We start from the raw sequence: 24,963 nt of genomic DNA, 5'->3' as shown, positions 1-24,963 counted from the left end.
ATAGAGCATGAAAGAGTGAGTCTGTTTTATAAACAATGCTGTTGTACTGCCCTTCCATTTAGCTGGCGAATGTGCTTCTGGGGGTCTGTAGAAACGAAACTGCCTGATCGCTTCCGTCTAAAAGTCAACAGTAGGACATCCCACTGCTGTCAAAGTGTGACAAATTCTGGTGGTAGTGAAATGGTTAAAACATATTTCTCTTTCGTTCATTGACGGACACAGCTCTTTTAATTCCTGGCCTTAGGGTTATCATGCCACCTTCAGGAGAGGACTAGGCAGAACATGTAAAAACAGCAAGACTGCACAGCACCGCCCAGGGGGTGGTCCCTCTGGCTATAACCCCTAACCCTGTTTCCTGAAGCTCATTTTTTTTCTGCCTAGTGTAGAAGGACCTGGCTCCCTGAGGGGACCATTGGTCCTGGGATTTTTTTCATTTTTTTTACAATTTTTGATCCTGTGATCTACAATCAACAGCCGACTGGGTGGCAGGCTGGATAATAGATCCTTTTAGTCTCCCCAGCCTGGCCATCGAGTGTGAGCAGACCTTAGCTACACGCTGGTTTGGCCATGACATGCCCCTTCTGCTTCAAAGGCAGCTGGTGAGCTATATGCTCTGGGGCACACTTATAACCAGGCTACTGCTGTCTGTGTCAGTGTGCCGTGGCCAACCGCCACCCCGTACTTCTCGACTGATAGGTCTGTGGTAGAATGCATCCACCAATCCTGACAGGAAGGGTAAGTAAGGCTATCCCCTTCCTTGGCAGGATAGAGCAGCTGGGCATTTCCTGGGAGGTCGCCTAGGGTGTCTCTCACGCTCCCTTTCCTCTCTCCCTATACCTGATTCCCTCCTCCCCCTGCTGGTGGCCACTGTGTGACTGGGCATGAGGTGCGGTGTATGTAACTAGGCCGGGAGTCCTCCGGGTGGGCTCTGAGCTTTGGCAGGGCTGCGCTGGCTGTTGGGCTCCGTTTTTTGCTTTTCTGCCCCTTTTTTCTGTGCTGTGAGGTGCCTGAGTAAATTAACCTCAGGAGAGGCCACCGCCATTTTGCTGAGGCCACAACTATTTTCCTATAGTTTTATTTTCTAGAAGGTTCGGCGGCCATTTTCTTGCTGATTTTTGTGTTCTTGTAGCCGTTTTTACCTCTAATGCTGGGTCTGTGTTCCTCAGAACAGCACAGTTTTCACTCTTTCACTTTGTGACTGAAGCAGAGCGGTCAGCGGCAGCACAGCGCAGCACTCGGTCAGGTGGTGAGTCCTGCGGAGGGGCCCCTCAGTCTGTGAGCAGCTAGGAGGGTGGGATTTGTGTACCTTACCTTAAGTAAGTTGTGTCAGGCGAGTGAGAGTCAGCATGGTGTAAGAAGCTGGCGCTTCTTCCCCAGACATCCCTGCTATTGCAACTGGCTCACCTGCAAAAAATGCGGTGCCTATGAACGCTTTGTCGGCGGTCCTGGAGACCTTTGTTGCCAGGGTGGAAGTGGCGTGCGGGCGCAAGGGGGGTAAAAAATGCCCCCCTGCCTCCCCACCCATTTTCTGGGGAGAGCTCTGATTCAGACTCGGTCCCACAGTGACTGGTGGCCCCTGTTCTGAGGCGTCGGAGGATGCGGACCAGGACCGTTTGGACAGTGAGAATGACTCTGTGTCCGGATTAGCGCATGAAAAAGCGCTAGTAGGAGCACTTATCACTGCGGTGCGGGATACCTTGAAGATACAAGATGCAGCAGGAACCTCTGCTGAGGCGCCGGTCCCTTTTGGGTCCCGCAAACTGGCCCGCTCGCCTAAGGTGTTTCCGTATTTGACTTATTTTGATAAGTTAATCTACAAAGAACGGGGAAGTCCGCAGCGGTGTCAGTACTAAAATCCCTTTAGGACCCAGCACAGCTCACCTGACACAGTCTTTGTCTGGGAAACAACAGTGATTGGCCAGCTCACCTTTAAATCACCTGTATCAGCATTCAGTCAGTGTTCGTGTTAGAGTTTACATTTGTGTTTGATCTAGCTGATATCTGCTCTGTGTCTTTCGTGTATGACCCGGCTTGTTTGACCCTCCTTGCTCGCTTCTGATTCGGTACCGTTTGGACTCTGATCTACCTGTGTATGACCCAGCTTGCCTAGACTACACTTTGCCTGATTCTACTGTAGTACCCTCATCTGCAGCAGTGAACTACAAGGTCCAGCAATCATCTACCCTTACCTGCAGCAGTGAACTACAAGGTCCAGCAATCATCTACCTTCATCTGCAGCGGTGAACTACAAGGTCCAGCAATCATCTACCCTTACCTGCAGCAGTGAACTACAAGGTCCAGCAATCATCTACCCTCACCTGCAGCAGTGAACTACAAGGTCCAGCAATCATCTACCTTCATCTGCAGCGGTGAACTAAAAGTCCCAGCTGACCTGCTCTGCTTAGACCTGCTCATGGTATGTGCTCTTGTTTTTTGAACTCTTTGTATAATCAGCACACCTGAACTGATACCTGTTAGCTGCTCCTAGCCTGACAAGCGGTCCTTTTCAGTCCCAAGAAGAATGGTGGTGCGTTACCCTTTTGAGGAGAGCCTCCTGAAAAAATGGACATCTCCTCCGGGTGTTGACCCCCCGGGTATCCAGGTTAAATAAAGTAACCACGATTCTGATAGAAGGAACTCCTGCCTTCAAGAACCCTGCCAACAGGAGGGCTAAGGCAGTGGTCCATGTTTACGGTAGTGGGGTCAGCTTTACAACCTCTGCTGGCCACGGCCTTGGTGTCGCAGACCCTTACTGAATGGGCAAAGTTGTTGCACTGTGAATTGGAGAAGCAACAGTCTCCCCTGGTCTGCGTAAAGCTGGCAGACCAGTTGGTGCATGGCCTTGAGTATGTCTGTGATGCTGCCCTGGGTAAGGTCCCACTGCTCTCTAGAGCATCTGTATCAGCAGTGGTGCTTCGGTGCCTGATTTGGCTGAAATGCTGGTCTGTGGACCAGGCATCTAAAAAAGCACTAGCGGATTCGCTCTTCCAAGGTGAAAGGCTTTTTGGAGCTTCGCTAGATGACATTATTAAAAATGTTACCGGTGGGAAGAGCACGTTGCTCCCGCAGTCCAGGAAGGGTAAGTAGCCATGCCGTAGTCAAGGGCCCTCTTTTTCCGCTCAGAAATGGCTTTTTTGCCCGCCCAGGTTGGCAGGTAGGCGTTCCCAGTCCGACAAGGCGCATCCCTGGTTTTGCAAGCCAGACAAGTCTGCGAGCAAAAAATTTTACCGCATGAAGGTTTGTCCCCGCCTAACTCTCGGGTGGGGGGTTGCCTTCGGGAGTTTGCAGCTCGGTGGACCTCTCTACTGTCTGACCAATGGGTCTGCGAAACTGGTTTAATCGGGATACAAGATGGTTTCTTTCTTGTCCACCAAACAGATAATTTTTTCCCTCCAACCTACCTCTACTTCCGGCTCATCGGGAAGCCCTGTTCGGGGCAGTACAGGACCTGCTACTGCGCAGGATAATAGTACCTGTAACGACGCTGGAAAGGTATCAGGGATTCTACTCCAATCTGTTTGTTATCCCCAAAAAGGGGTACGTCCAATCCTGGACATGAAGGCTCTCAACAGCTTTGTGAAAGTGCAAAGATTCAGGATGGAATCAGTTCGCTCCGTGGCCGCTGCACTCCATCAGGTGGACTTCCTGGCGTCCCTGGATATAGAGGACGCGTACTTACATGTACCCATATGCCTCAGGCATCAGAGGTTTCTGCGATTTGAAGTCGGGGAAGAACACTACCAGTTTGTGGCTCTCTGTTTTGGCCTGGTGTCACCCCCCCCCCCCCCCCGAGTCTTTACCAAAGTGTTAGCTCCAATTCTGGCGCTCTTAAGGCTTCCGCCTCAGAATTACAGGGGGATGTAGCGATCACCATGCAGACTCTCTGGGAGTTAGGTTGGGTGCTGAACCTAAAGAAGCCTGTGTTGTCCTGACTCAACGCCTGGAGTTACCTGGGCTTACTGTTGGACTCCTCAGAAGCAAGAGTTTTTCTCCCTTCAGACAATTTGCAGACTCTTCAAGCTGCGGTGAAGTTATTGGTGAACCACAGGTGGTCGTCGCTGCTCTTCTGCATGCGAGTTCTGGGCTTCATGGTAGCCACTTTTGAAGCGGTACCGTACACTCAATTTCACACTCTAGGCCTACAAAAGGAGATTTGGGACAAATCCCCGTTATTCCTGGATTGTCAAATTTGGGTGGGCCAGCTAGTCTGGGATTCCCTTCTCTGGTCTCCAAACCTTCGGTCCAGGAAGTCGTTCCTTCCTCTCTATTGGACAGTGATTACAACGGACACCAGCCTGACCAGTTGGGGAGGAGTTCTGGGAGTGCAGTCGGGCCCAGGGCCTTTGGTTGCGGGAAAAATCCCAACTGCCGATCAGTGAGCTCGAGCTTCGGGCGATCAGGCTGTGCCTCTCCACTTGGTCAATGAGGCTATAAGGGCGTCCGATCAGGATCCAGTCGGACAGCCATCAAGGAGGAATAAAGAGCTCAGCTGCATCACGGGAGGTCGCTCACATCCTCCAGTGGGCAGAGCAACATGTGCAGGCCATATACATCCCGGGCGTAGAAAACTGGCAGGCGGACTACCTAAGTCCTCAGATGCTGGACCCAGGGGAATGGTCGCTGCATCAGGAGGTATTCCGGTTCCTTTGCCTAAGGTGGGGTACACCAGATGTGGACCTCCTGGCCTCTCGGCTCAATCAGAAGGTGCAGAGGTTTGTATCCAGGACAAGAGACCCCTGGGCGGACGTGTCAGATGCGTTGGTGGCTCCATGGGGGCATTATCGGCTGATTTATGCCTCCCTCCCCACTCAAACTTCTACCACATCTGCTGCGCAGAGTGGAGGCCGAGGGGATTCCAGTAATTCTGATTGCCTCAGTGTCCTTGGTACGCCGACCTAGTATGACTGGTGGCGGACGTTCCTGGCAGCTACCCCTGCGAGAGGACCTTCTATCGCAAGGTCCAATACTTCATCCTGTTTTACCGTCGCTAGTTTTAACGGCATGGCTGTTCTTTTCGGAAGATTTACCATTGTACGTGGAAGGCTTACATCTCCATATGTGAGGAGATAGGGTAGCGTCCGCGCACTTTTTCAGTTTCCAGGAACCTGCTGTTTTTGCAGCGAGGAGTGGATCAGAAACTTGCCTTAAGCACCATCAAGGAACAGATATCAGCCTTGGCTGTCCTTTTTCCAACTTCCCTTTGTGACCCACTCATTGGTGGGTACTTTTTTGCAGGGGGTTCGACCTCCACTATCTTCGTGGGATCTGAAGCTGGTGCTATCGGTGCTCCAAAATCCTCCGTTTGAAAACATTAGGGAGATTCCCTTGCCGACTCTTTCTCAGCTGTGTAAGGTTGCAAATTATACTTTCATAAGTTGCAAGTTTTGTTGTAAACGCATCTTTTGATGCATAAGTTGGCCGCAGGTTCTGATGGCGGCTATTTAAGATGACTCCTCTATTGAGGTGTTCCTTTTGTTGTGGGTGAAGTTATGTTTTTCTGTTTCCATCCCTCATTTTTTGACACTGCTTGAGGACGTCCCTAAGGTCAAAAATTAAAGGAGCTGTGTCTGTCAATGAACGAAAGAGAAAATTGGATTTTTGTACTCCCTGTAAAATCCTTTTCTGTGAAGTTCATTGACGGACACAGCACCCACCCCTCTTATTTATGTTTGTACTGCTTTTTGACAAACTGAGTTGCTTGAAGCAGGGTGAGGGGTTATAGCCAGAAGGACTGCCTGGGCGGTGCTGTGCAGTCTTGCTGTTTACATGTGTTTCATAGTCTGCCTAGTCCTCTCCTGAAGGTGGCGTGATAACCCTAAGGTCAAGAATTAAAGGAGCTGTGTCCGTCAATGAACTTCAGAGAAAAGGATTTTACGGTGAGTACAAAAATCCCATTTTTAAAGCAGAGAAAATGTGTATGTGTATATATATTTTTTCTCTCTGTAATACAAATGCATTTCCTAATTTTACAACTGTTTATGTGCCAGAAATATACAAGGAAGTTTATTTTCTCCAAAAATCTGGAGTTACTCAGCTAATTCACTGTCAATTAAAGCGAGTGTAAACATCTGACATGAAATATGAACAAGGCACATCCCACTATAGTGTTCACTTGTCTCACTTTAAAGAACAGAGTCTGATTTCTCTCTGCTTTCTTGTTCTTCTGTCATCTGCATAACTAACTGCTGACAGGTTTAACTGTCTCAAAGGGATGGGGGAGGACAGCCTCATCTGCACATGTTTCCTGCGTGTGTCGTGTGGGAGGGGGGGTTGTGTCTCTTCCCTCCAGTCAGCTGTCAGAGCTCTCCTTTCTAAACTGTGCAGTGTGTAATTTCGGATCCCACCTCTACTTTCTGAAAGATCAGTCAAGCTGTGCAAATTCTGAACTTTGAACAGATGCAGAGAAGAGTTTGTTTCATCTATGTTTATCACCTGAGGCTATTCACTTCAGTGAGTACATGTAGGAGTTTGCAACCACTTTAACCAGTTGCCGAGCAGGCCATAGCCGAATGACGGCTACAGCATGGTCAGATAATTTTTGGAGGTTGTCAGAGGATGTCCTCCCAGAATCACGCACTAGAGAATGTCCATGACCGTTGGGTCCTCCGGACCCGGCGCGTCACGGAACGGGGTAAAGGACCAATTACAGAGGCCCTTTACCACGTGATTGCTCCCTCCAATGACAGAGCATTCAGTTGTCAACTGACCAGAGCATGCATGGTTCAGCTCCTCTCACTGATCAGTACAGTGTGCGAGGAGAGGAGGGGGCTGGATGCAGCAGCACTGTGGGCTGGATCTGAAGTGCCCACAGTGCTGATCTGTAACCATCCGTGGCTCTTTCATCCATCCTCATTCATGCTCCTTACATCATCCATGCCCAGCCATGCTCATCCTTGCACATCCATGCCCAGCCATGCTCATCCGTGCCTATCCATGCCTCATTTATGGCCCATTCATGCTCCTCCGTGCCACATCTGTGCTCCTCCGTGCCACATCTGTGCTCCTCCATGCCACATCTGTGCTCCTCTGTGCCACATCTGTGCTCCTCTGTGCCACATCCATGCCACTTCAGTGCTTATTCATGCCACTTCAGTGCTTATCCATGCCACATCAGTGCTCATCCATGCCACATCCGTGCTCATCCCTGTCACATCCGTGCTCATCCGTGCCACATTCATGCCACATCAGTTCTCATACATGCCACATCCATGCCACTACAATGCCCATCAGTGTCTTACAAAAGTGTAATAGGTAGTCAAATTAGATGTGTAATTTATGCCCCTAGAAAACCTGATGGTGCTCCCTGCATGTTGGGCCTCTGTATGTGGCCAGGCTGTGTAAATGGTATCACCATACTCGGGAGGAGTAGCGGAATGTATTTTGGGGTGTAATTTGTGTTATGTACATGCTATGTGATAGACTTATCTTATAAATGGACAACTTTGTGTAAAAAAAAATGCATTTTCATTTTCTTTCCACAATTTCCAAAAACTTGTGGAAAAAAAATCACATGTTCAAAAGACTCATTATGGCTCATAGATTATACGTCTGGGTGTTTCGTTTATTTTCCAAAATTGGATCATTTATTGGGCGTTTCCATTGTCCAGGTGCTGCAGGATCTTCAAAAGTGTAATAGGTAGTCAAGAAATTAACAGTGCTCCCCGCATGTTGAACCTCTCTATATGGCCAGGCTGTGAAAGTCTCACATGTGGTATCGCCATACTCAGGATTAGCAGAATGTGTTTTGGGGTGTAGTTTGTGGTATTCATATGCTGTGTGTGAGCAATAACTTTTTGTTATGACAATTTTGTGGGGGGGGGGGGGGGGGATCTTAATTTTGCAAAGAATTGTGGCAAAAAATTACAACTTCATAAAACTCACCATGCCTCTTACTAAATACTTTGAACTACTTTCCAAAAGGGGTGATTTGGGGGTTATCTGTACTTTCCTGGCTGGTTAGTGTCTCAAGAAAATGAGATCGGCCATCCGTACATCAGGTGTGATCAATTAGGATAGGAGGGGAGGAATCCCCCAGTCAGGCAGTCACTTGCACTGGCAGGGCAGGCATAGAGGAAGCGGCTCCCTTCCTTGTATCAGTGCCAGTAGCTTGACAGGGGGGTGATAGGCAGACAGTTTTCACCCCATGTGCAACATTTAGGGGGGGGGGGTACTGCAGCTTATTGCCTCCCCCAGACCCCTACACCTCCTGTAAGGCATTCGGGCATTCCTCTGCAGCACCCAATTTCAGCTCTCCCTGCCCCAGGACTACTTTGGTACAGTCTGTTCCTCTGGCAAATGCTATGCAACCTGTGGCACAGCGGAGGGGGAGGAGCCATGCTTGGAGCAGATCATGACCATGTGAGAGGTGCAGTGGCTGTTGGCTGACCTCCCGGCGGCAAGAGATTGGCACCATATTTTGTCTACTATATAACTTTCACAAGATCATATAATATACACTTATTTTGGTTATTTTTACCAAAGATATGTAGCAGTATAAATTTTGGCCAAAATGTATGAAGAAAAATTACTAATTTTACAAAATTTTCAGTCTTCTTTCATTTATAGTACAAAAAAAACCCAGCGGTGATCAAATCTACCAAAAGAAAACTCTATTTGTGTGAAAAAAAAGATAACAATGTCCTATGGGTACAGTGTTGCATGACTGAGTAAATGTCATTCAAAATGTGACAGAGCTGAAAGATGAAAATTGGTCTGGTTAGGAAAGGGGCTTAAGTGCCCAGTGAGCAAGTGGTTAAATAAGAATTCCAGGCATGGTATATTTTACATAGTTGCATGTAAAGCCAACAGGCTGGTTGTACACAAGTTGATCAATAGGTGTGCAACCACAATTAAATTTTGATCCATGTACGGTTGGCTTAATAATGGAAGAATATATAGTGCATTCATTCAAATGTATGTTTTAAGCAAAAAGGTAACCTAAACTGAATAAATCACACTTTACATCGCCATAGTTGTAACTGAGCCATATTATGTGTACATTTTTTACATAAATTGTTAAATTGATGTGTATACCCTTTGTACAAATGAACTATTATACTATAAGCTCTAGCATTTCTAAATCTGTTTCCTATGTTTTGTTTTTAGACTCATACCAAAGTTAGAATTGGATTTATTTGATCATTTTATTAACTGCTTTCCTTAACACATACTTTCTGAATACCTGAACTTATACAGAACAAATCCGTAGATTATTTACTTATCTGAAAAGTATCTTAACTTTCCCTTATCTTTAGGTAACACTTATGAGTTTGGGTTCTGGTCAAGCAAAGCGTGTTTGCTGCATGAGTGATTCTTTCTATGCTTGCTCTAGGCAATCCTGCTGGAGGGTGATATGTCAGCTAATCCTCTGTAATCCTCTTTGTTTAACACACCAATGATGGTCTGCATGGATCCTCTGTGGGAAAACCTCTCATGTACCCAATGACATTTCACCTCATGGGTTTAACTTGCCCTTTGTTAAGTCCCTCCAACATAGCCATATCTTGTCACGCAAATATGGAATTTAATTTGTGAGATCCCATATAGGATGCTTTAACAGCTTTTGAATGAAAGGGTTTTTGGCAAATCTATTGGGCTACTTTAATACATATGAGAAAGGCAATCATAAATGTGTCTTTAAATTGCTCTAAATACAAGATGGTAGTCAGATGTGCATGCATAATCTGTACGCCATACATCTCTTTATTAAAAGACCATAGCATATGTTTACATCCTTTTCATATGGGCATGCATGTCTTAGCACTTAGAAGCTAAAGTCTTGGGTGGAAGGGGGGGGGGGGGGGTAGCCAGCAGCTGTGCACACGTTTTAGACAGGCATGAAGAAATGCTGTAACCTAAGAATGCTTTAAAAAATGTATATTTTAATTGCTTATTTTTCATCAGTTTACAAAATGCAAAGTGAGCGAACAAAAGAAAAATGAAATCCATATTTCGTGTGACTACCCTTTGGCTTCAAACCCACATCAATTCTTACACTTAAATAAAGGCAGGGACTTTGTAGGATTAGAGTCATGTGTATGATTAACCAATTATACCAAGCAGGTGCTAATGATCAGCAATTTTCATATGCATGTTGAAACAGTCATTAACTGAAACAGCTGTGTAAGAGGCTTAATACTGGGTGAGGAAGATCCAGACTCTGCTACTAAGGCGAAGTGGTTGAAGCCAGTTTTGATATCACAGGTCATACACCATAGCAAGACTGAGCACAGCAACAAGACAGTTATACTACATGAGCAAGGTCTCTCCCAGGCAAAGATTTGAAAGCAGACTGGGGTTTCAAGATGTGCTGTTCACGCTCTTTTGAAAAAGCACAAAGAAACAGGCTGCATTGAGGACTGCAGGCATAGTAGTTGGCCAAGTAAACTTAATGCAGCAGATGAGACACCTCATTTTTACTTCCCTTTCGTCATCTGAATATGTCATCAGCACAGAACTGGCCGAAGCCAGTACGACCCAGGTGCACCTATTTACTGTCTGGAGAAGTCTGGCCAGAAGTGGTCTTCATGGAAGAATTGTGGGCAAAAAGCCATACCTCCGACATGGAAACAAGGCTAAGCGACTCAACTATGCACAAAAACATAGGAACTGGGGTACAGAAAAATGGCAGCAGGTGTTCTTGGCTGATGAATCAAAAATTGAGATATTTGAGGTTAGCAGGTGGCACTTTGTTCGCTGATACAATGAGTGTCCGCAGTCAATAGTGAAGCATGGTAAAGGTTGCTTGCAAACTTGGGGCTGCATTTCTGCAAATTGAGTTGGATATTTGGTCAGGATCAATGGATTCTGCAGCAGGGCAATGACCCCAAACATGCAGCCAATGTCTTCAGCTTAAAGAACAAGAACCAGAGTCCTGATCACGTCATCAAGTCTGTCTTGGATTACATGAAAACACAAAGATTTGAGGTAGCCTACAACAACAGAAGATCTGTGGTTAGTTCTTCAAGATGTTAGTTCTTCAACATACCTGCCAAGTTACTTCAAAAACTGTACAAGTGTACCTAGAATTGTTGCTGGAGTGAAGGTGAATATTGAATTAATTTGGATTCCTCTTCTGTTAATTTAATTTCCATTTTGTTAATTGATAAATATAAACTATTAGCACTTCTATTTCAGAAAGTGTTCTTAATTTACAGCATTTTTCATACCTGTCTAATGCTTTTGCATAGTAGTATACATCTAGCCATTCCCTTTCTTTTTATTTACTATTAAAAGTAAACCTATTTGTCAGTTGAGATGGTATACCAATGAAAAAAAGTGTAACAGCAATTTATAGTTGCTAGAAAACTTTATAATAGAGTCCTAGTCATAGCAGCCAGAAGAAGAGGAGAAAGAGATAAGTAGTACAAAAGCCTTAAGCTGACTACCTTGTATCGATCTGATCATACAATCATTCAGTCAATGGTTGAATTGAATGGAATCCTAATATCCTCCATTTAATTGATTTAGTGAGATCTTGATTTAGTGAGATCTTGATTAATTGTAGCTGATTCAAAATGATCAACTGTGGCTGTATTTTGTCGATTGCTACTGATTGATCTAAGAAATATCTGCATGCGTTGGGGAAATTTATCACAATTCTGGTCAATTAACCGCTTTTGGAGCAGCCGCCGCAGTTATACTGCAGCAGGTTGGCTCCCCTGTGCGAGCCATCGTAGCTGTAAGTCAGTGTCAGGGCTGGCTTAGCCCTTCCTTCTCTGGGCTGGCTGCTCAGCTGTCGGCTAATTGCCAGCTCTCATCTCTCTCCACAGTTACCAGCTGTTCCTGATCATGCTAGTCTGACCTGCCTACTTAAAGCTGTCCAACTCACTTCACATCTGCCTTCGCCTTGGTCACATCACAAGAAACCATCTCCTGCGGTTCTGTTTAAAGACTGGATTGCTGACATCCCTTCTGGCTCCTTATCCTGCTTGCTGTTGCTCTACTTGGATCCCTGACTTCTGGCCTGGCTGACTAACCGATCTGGTTATTGAACTCTGGTCTGGCTGACTACTCACCGCATAGATCAGTTTGCCATGGCGTTCCAAACCCTCCTGAGTAGCACGGCTCACCTAGAATCCCCCACGGTGGATGCTCCGGTACAACCTGAGTCTCAGGCCGCCCCTGCTGCTACGCCAGTCTCTGTGCAGGCAGCCACCTCAAGTATTGCCTCTATAAGAGGTATGTCTGGTTCCACTCTGCTCCCCCAGCGATTTGGGGGTGATCCAGTTGAATGCAGAGGGTTTCTCAATCAACTTGATATACTTCAAGATGCTGCCCCAGGCTTTTTTCCATGGACAGAAGAAAAGTAGGTTTCGTGATATCTTTGCTTTCTGAGAGCGCCTTGGCCTGGGCTAACCCTCTATGGGAGACGCAAAAACCTGTTGTCTTGAATTACCCTCAGTTTGTGGCTTCCTTTAAAAGGGTATTTGACGTTCCCGCACGCTCCGCTTCTTCTGCCAAGTGCCTCATGTCCATCAGAGTACGAGAACTGTTGCCGACTACACCATTGAATTCTGTACTCTGGCAGCAGAGGTTGCTTGGAACAATGAGGCCCTCATGGCTGCTTTTTCTCATGGTCTCTCAGATTCCATCAAGGATGAGATAGCAGCCCGAGATATACCGTATATACTCGAGTATAAGCAGAGATTTTCAGCCTCTTTTTTGAGGCTGAAAGTGCCCCCCTCGGCTTATACTCGAGTCATCGCCGTCTGCCTGCCCGATCAGCGTGTCGAGCAGACAGACGGCGGCCATTCTACTATTCAAAAGCCGCGCCTCACTGTCTGTGATAGGCGGAACACTCAATTTCCCAGCAGTCAGTGTTCCGCCTATCACGGACATCCGCTCATTCTCATACTACGGACGAGGATGAGAGGATGTCCGTGATAGGCGGAACACTGACTGCTGGGAAATTGAGTGTTCCGCCTATCACAGACAGGGAGGCGCGGCTTTTGAACAGAGGAATGGCCGCCGTCTGTCAGACGAGGAGAGCATGGCACACAGAGGCTGCAGATTGGCACAGGTAGGCAGCGACGGACGGGACACAGCGACGGACGGGACACAGCGACGGACGGGACACAGCGACGGACGGGACACAGCGACGGACGGGACACAGCGACGGACGGGACACATGGGACACAGGGATGGACACAGGGACGGACGGGACACAGGGATGGTCACAGGGACGGACGGGACACAGGAATGGACACAGGGATGGACACAGGGATGTCTCACCCTCGGCTTATACACGAGTCAATAAGTTTCCCAGTTTTTTTGTGGTAAATTGGGGGCCTCGGCTTATATTCGGGTCGACCTATACTCGAGTATATACGGTACCCACTGAGCTGGAGAGCTTGATCTCGTTTGCCATCCTCATTGACTCCAGACTCAGAGAAAGACTTTCTCTTAAGGAGCGCTTGCGGAAGCCTCCTGTATGTTTGCTTCCGAGCTTTGTAGCCCCACCCATGCCTCCCTCACCTCCCATGCCTCCTGGTACCGAGTCGGTCAGTGAAGATGAACCCATGCACCTGGGCTTCACACGTCTCTCTGCGGATGAGAGAGCCTTTAGGAGGAGGGAGAGATTGTGCCTTTATTGTGGCCAGGCAGGTCACTTTTTAAAGTCTTGTCCTACCCGTCCAGGGAACGCCCCAACCTTCAAGTCCTGTCATGGACAGACCTTAGGTGGCGTTGTTTCGTTCCCAGTTATCCAGAAGGATAAGCCCCTGGTTTCGGTCACCCTTTCTTGGGCTGAGTCGTCCATCGAGATACAGGCTCTAATCGACTCTGGGGCTGCAGGCCTGTTAATTGATGCTGCATTTGTTTTGCAGCATTCGATTCCGCTGCAGCTGCGTGACACTCCACTTGCCATTGAGGCTCTTGACAGGAGACCTTTACAGCTTGCCCATGTGACTCATGAGACAGTTCCATTGTCCATGGCCATAGGGGCTCTTCACCATGAGATAAACCAATTCCAAGTTATTTCCTCATCCAGGTTTCCGCTGGTTATTGGTTATCCTTGGTTACAGAGGCACAACCCCTCTTTTGATTGGCTCCATGCTGAGGTTCTCTCCTGGTCACCACAATGCAGTGAGACATGCTTCCTGAAGGTATCCAAGGTCCTATGCACCTCTTCACTTCCCTCCCTGCCGGATGAGTACCACGGTTTTAGCAATGTCTTTGATAAAGGTCAAGCCGGTAGTTTGCCTCCACACCGGTCTTATGATTGCGCAATTGACCTTCAACCTGGTGCCATACCTCCTCGTGGCCAAGTTTACCCTTTGTCGGTCTTGGAGGATAAGTCCATGGAGGAGTCTGTTGCTGATGCACTTTCTCGAGGTTTCATCTGCAACTCGTCGCCTCCTGCTGGGTCTGGTTTCTTCTTTGTGAAGAAGAGCGGTGAACTGAGACCTTGTATAGATTATAGGGGTCTCAATCGTGTCACGATTAAGAATGCCTACCCGATTACATTGATTACAGAGTTATTTGACCGCCTCAAGGGAGCAAAGCTTGACCTGAGAGGGGCATACAATCTAGTGCGCATTAAGGAGGGCGACGAGTGGAAGACTGCGTTTAATACCAGAACAGGCCATTATGAATACCTGGTAATGCCCTTTGGCCTTTGTAACGCCCCGGCAGTTTTCCAGGAATTTATTAACGATTTCCTCCGAGGTTTGTTGCAGTTATGTGTGGTGGTTTATCTCGATGATATCCTCATATTTTCCAAGTCCCCGGAGAGCCACCACACATGTCTGTCGTGTGCTTCAGAAACTAAGAGAGAACAATCTCTATTGTAAACTGGAGAAGTGCGAGTTCCATCGTGAACAGGTTACATTCCTGGGCTATGTAATTTCCACTGCTGGTTTTTGGATGGACCCAGAGAAACTTTCGGCAGTCCTACAGTGCCTCGACCCGTGGGTTTACTTCCTCTGCAGCGTTTCCTGGGTTTTGCCAACTATTATCGGAAGTTTATTTGTACCTTCTCGTCTCTGGTCAAGCCCCTGACTGATATGACCAGAAAGGATGGTAACCCACAGAGTTGGTGTCCAGAGTCCATTAAGGCATTTGAGACTCTCAAGGCTGTCTTTGTTTCTGCTTCTGTGTTGGCACATCCTGATCCTACATTGCCTTTTATTCTAGAAGTTGATGCTTCTGAGACTGGAGTTTGCGCCTTTCTGTCTCAACGTCCTAACTCTAAGAGTGCTATGCATCCGTGTGGCTACTTTTCCAAGAAATTGTCACCTGCTGAGTGCAATTATGAGATTGGTGGCAGAGAGCTGTTGGCGATCATTTTAGCCCTGAAAGAATGGAGACATCTCCTTGAAGGTACAACTGTGCCTGTTCTTATTCTTACTGACCATAAGAATCTTACATTCTTGTCTGAGGGCTCTTTTCTTGTCGAGCTTTAATTACATTGTCTCATTCTTACCCGGTACTAAGAATGTAAGGGCTGATGCCTTGTCACCACAATTTTCCTCCACTTCCAAGTCAGAGTCGGTTCCGGTTCCTATGATTTCTCCTGATCGTATCTTGGCTACGGTTCGCACCAGTCTTACTTCTCCTTTGGGTGACAAAATTCTTGCTGCTCAGGTTCATGCTCCCACTGAGAAACCTTGTGACTGCTGCTTTGTCCCAGAGTGTCTCTGTACTGCTGTGCTCCAGACTTACCATTCTCCCAAGGCAGCTGGCCATCCTGGGAAGAATCAACTCATTTGGGCCATTTCCCAACAATTTTGGTGGCCTTGTCTACGGGCTGATGTTACTGCCTTCATAGCCGCCTGTCCCGTGTGTGCTCAGAGTAAAACTCCACGACACCTTCCAGTGGGCCTCCTACAACCCATACCCAAAGGAGAGAGGCCCTGGACTCCCCTGTCAATGGATTTCATTGTGGACTTGCCCAACTCCCAAGGCAACACTGTTATCCTTATGGTGGTTGACCGGTTCTCAAAGATGTCATTGTATTCCACTTAAGAAGTTGCCTACCTCTAAGGAACTGGCTTCCACTTTTGCTTGGGAGATCTTTTGCTTACATGGGCTACCCAAGGTGATTGTCGTGGACAGGGGCAGTCAGTTTGTTTCCCGGTTCTGGCAAGCCTTTTGTGCACAGTTGGGAATCCAGCTTGCGTTCTCTTCTGCGTATCACCCACAGTATAATGGGGGAGCAGAACGAGCCAATTAGTCCTTGGAGCAATTCCTACGTTGCTATATTTCTGACCACCATAACAGCTGGTCCGACCTATTACCATGGGCAGAGTTTGCTCACAACAGTGCCTTGAATTCTGCCTCCCCATTGTCTCCATTTATGGCGAATTATGGTTTCCAACCTTCCTTGTTGCCTGACTCGTTTGATCCACAAAGTATACCTGCATTAGAGGAGCATCTACGTGGTCTTCGTTCCACTTGGGTACAAGTCCAGGAGGCTTTGCGTCATGCTAATAATAGGTACAGACTCCATGCTGACTGCAGACGCCTGCCTGTGCCTGTCAGGGCTGGCTTAGCCCTTCCTTCTCTGGTCTGGCTGCTCAGCTGTTGGCTAATTGCCAGCTCTCATCTCTCAGCTTTTCCTGATCATGCTCATCTGACCTGCCTACTTAAAGCTGTCCAGCTCACTTCACATCTGCCTTCACCTTGGTCACATCACAAGAAACCATCTCCTGCGGTTCTGTTTAAAGACTGGATTGCTGACATCCCTTCTGGCTCCTTACCCTGCTTGCTGTTGCTCTACTTGGATCCCTGCCTTCTGGCCAGGCTGACTACCCGATCTGGTTATTGAACTCTGGCCTGGCTGACTATCCGGTTATGCTTTGACTATGCTTTTTCTATTTACCTTTTTATTTAATAAAGAAGTGTGATTTAATTGTACTTCTGTCTCGGTCTGATTCATGGTTTCTGACAGTCAGCTCTTTAAGACTCCCGCAGCTTGTCCCCGGAGTTGATGTGAGTGCCCGGCGGGGGCGCGATGACCTTGGAGCACCCACGATTGCTCAATACAGAAAAAGAACAGGGGTGTGTGTGTGTGTGTGTGTGTGTGTGTGTGTGTGTGTGTGTGTGTGTGTGTGTGTAAACACACAAATCCTTGTTCTCTCAGTTAGAACACACCTGGGGAACACAGTTAACCCCTTGACCCCCCCCCCCCCCCCCAGTGATAACTCTTTCCCTGCCAGAGTCATTAATAGAGTAATCGGTGCATTTTTATAGCACTGATCACTGTATAAATGTCACTGGTCCCAAAAATTTGTCAAAGGTGTCAGATTTGTCTACCGCAATATCGCAGTTCCAATAGAAACTGCAGATCACCGCCATTACTAGTAAAAAAAAAAAACAATATACGGTTATTTTTTATTTCTTTTTTTTGACCGATAATTTGTAGAAGAATACATATCGGCCTAAACTGAGAAATTGTTTGTTTTTTTTTGTTTGGGTGCAACGTCGCATGAACGCGCAGTTGTCAGTTAAATTGACTCAGTACCAAATCGCAAAAAGTGCTCTGGTCAGGAAGGGGGTAAATCCATCCGGGGCTGAAGTGATTCAATTTGGGATATTATAACAAAAAGTAAAAGATATTGTGTTTTTTTTTTTTTCTTCTTCTTTTGTTTATAGCGCAAAAAAAAAAACCCTGCAGAGGTGATCAAATATCACCAAAAGAAAGCTTTATTTGTGGGAAAAAAGAATGTAACTTTTGTTTGGGTATAGCGTTGCACGACCGCGCAATTGTCAGTTAAATTGACGCAGTGCCGTATCGCAAAAAAAGGACTGGTTAATGAGCAGCCAAATCTTCCGGGCTGAAGTGGTTAATTTATCCTTTTAAAATAGATTATTTATATGTATAACTGATATATGATAAATTTGATTAATATTTTCAATTAACCCTACATAGCAGAACAATATTGTGTGTGTTGCTTTGTTTTTGATGATGAATCGCTTGCGATCATTCGTACTTAAATCAATTACAAATTACTGTGTGCATAGCCACCTTCAGACTTAGCAGGAAAGCTCCCTATATTGGGACTGTACATAATTCTATTATTTGAGGTTTTTGTATGTGTACTGTGCATTTGTGCCTCCTCACCTAATATACACAGGACACTAATTCTTTTAATTTATACAAATGAATATAGTGGTATTTAGGGTGTTTTCAATTAAAGTCACCCCAAAAACTTTTAAATAACTTTGCAAGTACTTTTATACATGTTCAATATATGTTTTAGGCATTTATTTTAATTATCGGCTGTAATTCGTTTAGGTTTTTACACTTTATCACTATTGTCCCACTTCTTTTATTTTTGCTATTGTTTTTGCTAATAAGCATTTTTTTTTTTTTTTTTTTAATGGGGTATCACATTTGATCAATTTAGCTTTAGTAGTGGTAATTTAGTTTTCCTCTAAGAAGAAACGGAGAGTGGGAAAAGGAATTAGACCATCAATAGCTCTTTACATAAACCTATTAGGCCTTTTCCCAGAAGTGTTGATTTAGACATTGTTTCATTTAGAGACTTTAGTTATTTAATAAAAAAAAATGTGATGTTATACCTAACGTATCCTGTGTTTTATTCTAGTATTTGCTAGAAATGAAAAGCTTGATCATGCCACCAGAGCATATCTTGAAACGTGGAGACAGTGAGGCTGTAGCATATGCCTTTTTCCATCTTCAACACTGGAAACGAGTAGAGGGTGCATTGAATTTACTGCACTGCACATGGGAGGGCAGTAAGTATGGCTTGTTATTATACTGTACCGTTTGTTGCTTCATTGCTTAGGTTCATAACCTGCCCATCTTAATTAAATTGTCAGCACCAGTGGAATGCTCTGCTGCCTGTATTAATTTCAAAGGGGCCCCTACCACTTGTGCTATTGTTTGAAGTGGGAATACTAATTTAGTTATGTCAGTGCACCATTCAGCAGAGATCAAAGAGCTCATGCTATCTTCATCTGTCCCAGTAGGATCTGGGTAATGAAGGTTTGTTTTTAAAATTAGACATACATGTAACTTTTTTTTATATTTTGTTTTCACATGAAATTATGATTTTCATAGTTTAGTTATTGCTCAACATAAACACTGTGGCATTCAAACCGTGCTTGTATTTCAATCAACAGAAAATGTGTTGTCTATTGTGTGCATAATTTCACTATTAAGAACATCACATTCAGTTTTACTTAGGTTCTTATAAGTAATAAAACTATAAAAAAAAACTATACGTTTTATACCTTGATCTTATTTGAGGATTTAAAAACTCAGTTTTAGATGAAATTCAAACAAGCTTTACAGAATGTACAGTGGTTTTGTATACATTTATTTTTGTTTATTATAGCCAGGCCAAAACATTTTTTAAATTATACAGTTACTTTTTTTTAAGTATCTATAGATAAAAAAAAAAAAAAAAACCTGAAAAACATTTTTGTCAGTTAAAGGATAAGTTCACCTATTTAAAAAAGAAATTAAATAAATGCAGTCAAAAAAGGTGCATTTGTTATTTTTATTTTTTTACTTTGTGCCTGGAAAGCATTGCACCCACGATCAGCAGATTGCGGTGCCATGCTGGACTCCTGCAGACTTCTCAGTGTATCTGTCTGCTTGTACCTCGTACGGGCAGACAGATATAAGCTGATAGGAAGAATGAATGAACTACCAGAGCGCTCAACAGCTATGTGGTCATTCATTGAAACTACAAGCCAACAGCCACAAAAGCTGTCAGGTCTTGTAGTTTCCCACTCACAGGGGACTGTAAATGATTGACCTGGCTGGGTGGGCAGAGGCCCGCACAGCCTTTTTATTTTCAAAGCGTGACAACGGGCATATGGAGAAAGATGCCAACCTGCTGTCATGGGGGGCGGGGGGCGGAAGCTGCTGGAACACGTTGCATGTTCCACCCTAAATACGGAAAGTTCAGTTCAATGTTTCAAACAGAGCCTCAAAACAAGTGTTCATTGATTTTATTTAAAAAAAATTTATCCAACCCACGGTGCTCTGGGAACCCTTTGTCATGTATGCATATATTAAAAGTGTATTTGTAAAGCATAAAGAAATTCTTAAAATTAACAGATAACACCATAATATTTTCACTTTAAAATATATTTACATTTACAGTATGTTTATTTAAATAAATCTGTTTATCTCAGTCTGACATTTCTGTTTGAATTTCGGGTGTTAAAGGTCGCCTAAAGTTCTAAAAATGCTGTACTGTTAACTTTTTAATTCCATATACTGTTTCCCAGGTCCTAAATGTTCATATAAGTGCCAAATTACAGAGTCACATAGCTTTTTAAATTCTTCTTTACAGGAGACTCTATTATCTGATATGTCATTCTCAGGGGTCGAGACAACGGAGGTTACTTACTATAACTGGAGAGTGCAAAATCCTGTGTGGCTGCGCATGGTAACCAATCGGCTGACAGTTTTTGGGTTTTTTTTTTTTGTTAAAGTTTAATTGAACCAGTTGCAGTTAAAAGCTACCATACGCAGCTGCACCAGATTCTGAGTGCATCAGTTTTAGTAAATCTCTCCCAATGTGTGAGGTCATTCAGTTAACTGGTTGCTGAGGAAGGTTCTTCACAATAGTTATGCCCCGTACACACGTTCCGATTATCGGACCACAAAAGTCGCTTTCGGACGGATCGGTCGATAATCTGATCGTTAGTACGCAGCTTTCGACAGCCGATCACGACAGTCCGTCCAACCAAATCCGAAGGGACAAACAGGAAAACTTTGGTCGAACGACAGCCCATCGTACGACAATCGTGTAGTCAGTACAGTATGCGTCCGATAAAAGTCGTTCGACAAACACCACGCATGATCAGAAACACAAAAATAAACCAGATGGACACACGAGTCACACGTATTTGACATCATTTAAAATACGTAGCTACGCACGACGGAAGATTTTGCCAGAATCGTACGACAGAAATCTTACACACATTTTGCACTGTTGTATTCGATCTTAGTTGTATGCAACAAAATACGAACGATCGGTCTTACGATAATCGGAACGTGTGTACGGGGCATTACTCCTAAAGCTCTACCTATTTTTTATTTTTTTTATTTTTTTTTAGCAAGGACATCCATACATGTTACTAAAGCATTTTTGAACTTTATGTGGTCAATAGACATTGACTGGAACTTTATATGGTTTATATAGGTGGACATTTTAGAATCTTCCTGACTGCTCATCTTAGCACTGCCTGCTTCAAAGTCTGTTTGAAAGAAGTGAATACTATCAGCTAGTGCTCCAAGGTTGTACACAGATGCTTGAAATTGGACTTGTGCAATTTATTTACATCAACCTTAATTTTAAAGCATATGTATCTATCTAGTTCTCAAAGACAGTTGTGCAGAGGTCAGCTTTGGTTGCAAACATGAAAGTGGTGCTAGTAAGAGCCATCAGAGGGACTCTAAATGTAATTTTCACAGGTACTTAGGTGAAGTGCCTAATTTATTTATTTTTTTGCACCAGGGTTGCCATATGCAGAAAGGTCAGGCCTGAGCGCTTGTTCACACCTGAGTAGTTGAGCATACCGATGCAGTACATGATAACGGTTGGTCTGTTTTACTCAGTAGCTTACTCCAATGGAAATTGGAGCTTTCTTGCCTTACATGTAATGGCTGCATTGATTTTCTTTTTCTCTGACTTTAGTTTTTCATTATTTTCTATTCTAGTATGACAACAGCTACAACAGTTATTCATTGTACTGTATCAATGGAGGAACAGTGTTTCGTAGTTCACAAAGGCAAAGATGGCTGATAACAACATTTCATGCGATTTTAATACAAGCTCACTGGATTTCTGGCTGGATTAACAGCTATTTTTTGCACATTGAACAGATATAACAAACACTTGTAGTGTGACGCCAAAATAGGAAGCAAAAGACAAGTCATTTGCTTGGGTTTACATACAATGTAAGGCGTTGTCAGTGCACCACATTAGCATCATCTTTTTATAATATAAAATTTATTCATGTTGGAGAAGCTTTATCTTTAAGCATTTCTTCAGTTACTTTCTTCCTTCTTCGGGCTTGTGTCATGAGAAGTATTTATATAGTGTATCATATTCCCATCTTCTCTTCCTAAAAAGCAATACGTGTCTTTAAAATTCTGTAGGAAAGACTGACAGCATAAACATTGGGGGTGATTTACAAAAGACAAATCCACTCTGCACTACCATGGCACTGCAAATGCACTTGGAAGTTCAGTCACTGTAGAGCTGAGGGGGAAGATCTGAAATGAGGGGAATCTCTGCTGTTTTAATCATCCAATAATGTGCAAGAAAAAATGCTATTTTTTTTTTTTTCTTGCATGTTCCCCTCAGATCTACAGAGACTGCACTTGGAAGGGCACAGTGGATTTGCCTTTAGTAAATAACCCCCTACATGTATTATAAAAATCCACTTTATTTGACGTGTGGAAGATCTGAGAGTAACTCATTATAAAAATACTACTTAAACATAACAATTATTCACGTGTACACATGTGCCTAATCTGAGAATTGTATTCAGCTATATGACTGCACATCTACAGTTGAGCATATCGTAAAGTTACAACGTTGATCTGCTGCAGCCTATGTTCTTGGTTTTCCCAGTTACCACCTCAGCAGGATCGTGTCAGAACCTGCAGCAATGCCATATCACAAGCTACTGCAAACCCAACACACATGTATAGCAAGACAGCAGCTGGTATCTTTCTTTTCACGTGTATCCAGCTTTATGGAGCACTTTGATCCAAGATACTATGGGGGCTATGTTTAAAAAGAAATCGCTGTGTGGATGTCTTAGGCATTCATACAGGCACAACTAATGATTGCTGTATTGTTTTTGTAATACATGATTGTCTATGATTGTCGGCTCCCCCATGTTTTTTTTTTTTTAAACATAGATCTTTAGGTGTAAGAATAATGAGAAATACATATTTTACGTATTTTACATATTTTTTATATTTGTTTTGTTTATAACGTTTATTAACTGATAAAAACTAACTTTTTTATTTTTTTGTCTCCAAAAAAAGCATTTAGGATTCTCCCATATCCCCTAGAAAAGGGACACCTTTTTTATCCATACCCCGGGTGTACAGAAAATGCTGACAGAGAACTCTTGCCAGGTATGTAGTGTAAAGGCTCATATAGACATATATTCTGTCTGATATACAAATATTTAGATTGTGCTACCAGGTTTGTCTCGTGGTTGTGTTAAGACACAATTTATGAAAGCTTATAACTGGATTTTCCATAATCTAGGTTTTATAACAAAACAGACTCGCATTTGGCCATCCTGTGTGCATAGTCTGGCTATTTAAAAAAACAAAAAAAAAAAAACAGTTGTTCTGACTTATTTTCAGGTGAACTTGCATGTTTTGCTTATAGAGTCCTGATAGGGAGTTCTGCATCACAGGTCTGTCCTAGAAACAAACCTTTGACTTGGTTGATTAAAACCTTTGCAGTTGGTCGATTCTTCCAACGTGCTGACCTCGATATGGTACATTAGAAAAGGTGTACAGACATTTGAGCATTCCCGAATCCAACTGTAAAGAACCAGATCTGATGAATTTTCTCTTACGCTTGTAAGGCACTTCTAGATGTAAAACAGGTCTGATAAGATCTGTTATACATTTTTACTCATCAAGGGTATTTGGAAAACTTATAACAAGAGGTCTAATTTCTGATTACTACAGTTTGAATAAGTTTGAGCAGTCAGGGAGAATAAAGCACCAATGACCAATAAAGAGTTCTTTAGAAGATGTTTAACCACTTCAGCTCCGGACCAATAAACACCTTAAGGACCAGAGGTCTTTTTGCAATTTCGCACTGCGCTGCTTTAACTGGTAATTGCGCGGTCATGCAATATTGCACCCAAACGAAATTTGCGTCCTTTTCTTCCCACAAATAGAGCTTTCTTTTGATGGTATTTGATTGCCTCTGCAATTTTTTTTTTTTGCGATTTAAATGGAAAAAGAGCAAAAATTTTGAAAAAAAAGATATTTTCTTCTTTTTGTTATAAGAAAAATCGAATAAACTAAATTTTAGTCATACATTGAGGGCAAAATTTATTCAGCCACATGTCTTCAGTAAAAAAAATGTCAATAAGCGTATATTTTTTGGTTTGCGCAAAAGTTATAGCGTCTACAAACTAGAGTATATTTTCTAGAATTTACACAGCTTTTAATTTATGACTGCCTATCTCATTTCTTGAGGTGCTAAAATGGCAGGGCAGTACAAATCCCCCCCCAAATGACCCAATTTTGGAAAGTAGACACCCCAAGGAAATTGCTGATGGGTATGTTGAGCCCATTGAATATTTATTTTTTTTGTCCTAAGGGATTGAATAATGACAAAAAAAAAAAAAAAAAAATTTTTTTACAAAAAGTTGTCACTAAATGATATATTGCTCACACATGCCATGGTTATATGTGGAATTGCACCCCAAAATATATTCCGCTACTTCTCCCGAGTATGGGGATACCACATGTGTGGGACTTTTTGGGAGTCTAGTCGCGCACGGCACCCCGAAAACCAATCACCACCTTCAGGATTTCTAAGGGTGCAAATTTTTGATTTAACTCCTCACTACCTATCACAGTTTCGAAGGCCATAAAATGCCAAAATAGCACAAAACCCCCCCAAATGACCCCATTTTGGAAAGTAGACACCCCAAGCTATTTACTGAGAGGCATGTTGAGTCCATGGAATATTTTATATTTTGCCAAAAGTTGCGGGAATATTACAAACTTTTTTTTTTTTTGCACAAAGTTGTCACTAAATGATATATTGCTCACACATGCTATGGGCAGAAGTCAAATTACACCCCAAAATAAATTCTGCTGCTTCTCCCGAGTACGGGGATACCACATGTGGGGGACTTTTTGGGAGCCTAGCCACGTACGGGACCCCGAAAACCAAGCACTGCCTTCCGGATTTAAATATAAAATGCTACCAAAAAACCTGTTAGCGATGGCAGGGATCAGGACTGACTCTGCGATCGTTGCAG

At 44.0% G+C, this 24,963-nt stretch overlaps 1 protein-coding gene across 3 annotated transcripts in view; it reads left to right on the top strand.

Moving 5' to 3' along the window:
* Positions 1–24,963, top strand: part of ST7L (suppression of tumorigenicity 7 like) — a 266,896-nt gene that overhangs the window by 160,288 nt on the left and 81,645 nt on the right. For all 3 annotated transcript variants that reach the window (XR_013274492.1, XM_077481541.1, XM_077481540.1), the window contains exons 12-13: positions 18,552–18,702; positions 22,988–23,080. Coding sequence is in view for 2 of the 3 variants with exons in the window: in XM_077481541.1 (XP_077337667.1) it covers positions 18,552–18,702; positions 22,988–23,080 (244 nt within the window). In the remaining variant the exon portion in view is untranslated. The remainder of the gene's footprint in view (positions 1–18,551; positions 18,703–22,987; positions 23,081–24,963) is intronic.

Source organism: Lithobates pipiens, unplaced genomic scaffold (genome assembly GCF_037356315.1).
Source record: "Lithobates pipiens isolate NorthernLeopardFrog02 unplaced genomic scaffold, aLitPip1_a1.2 Scaffold_16, whole genome shotgun sequence".
In the NCBI taxonomy this organism is placed as follows: Eukaryota; Metazoa; Chordata; class Amphibia; order Anura; family Ranidae; genus Lithobates; species Lithobates pipiens.
This window is presented reverse-complemented; position numbering and strand designations above follow the sequence as displayed.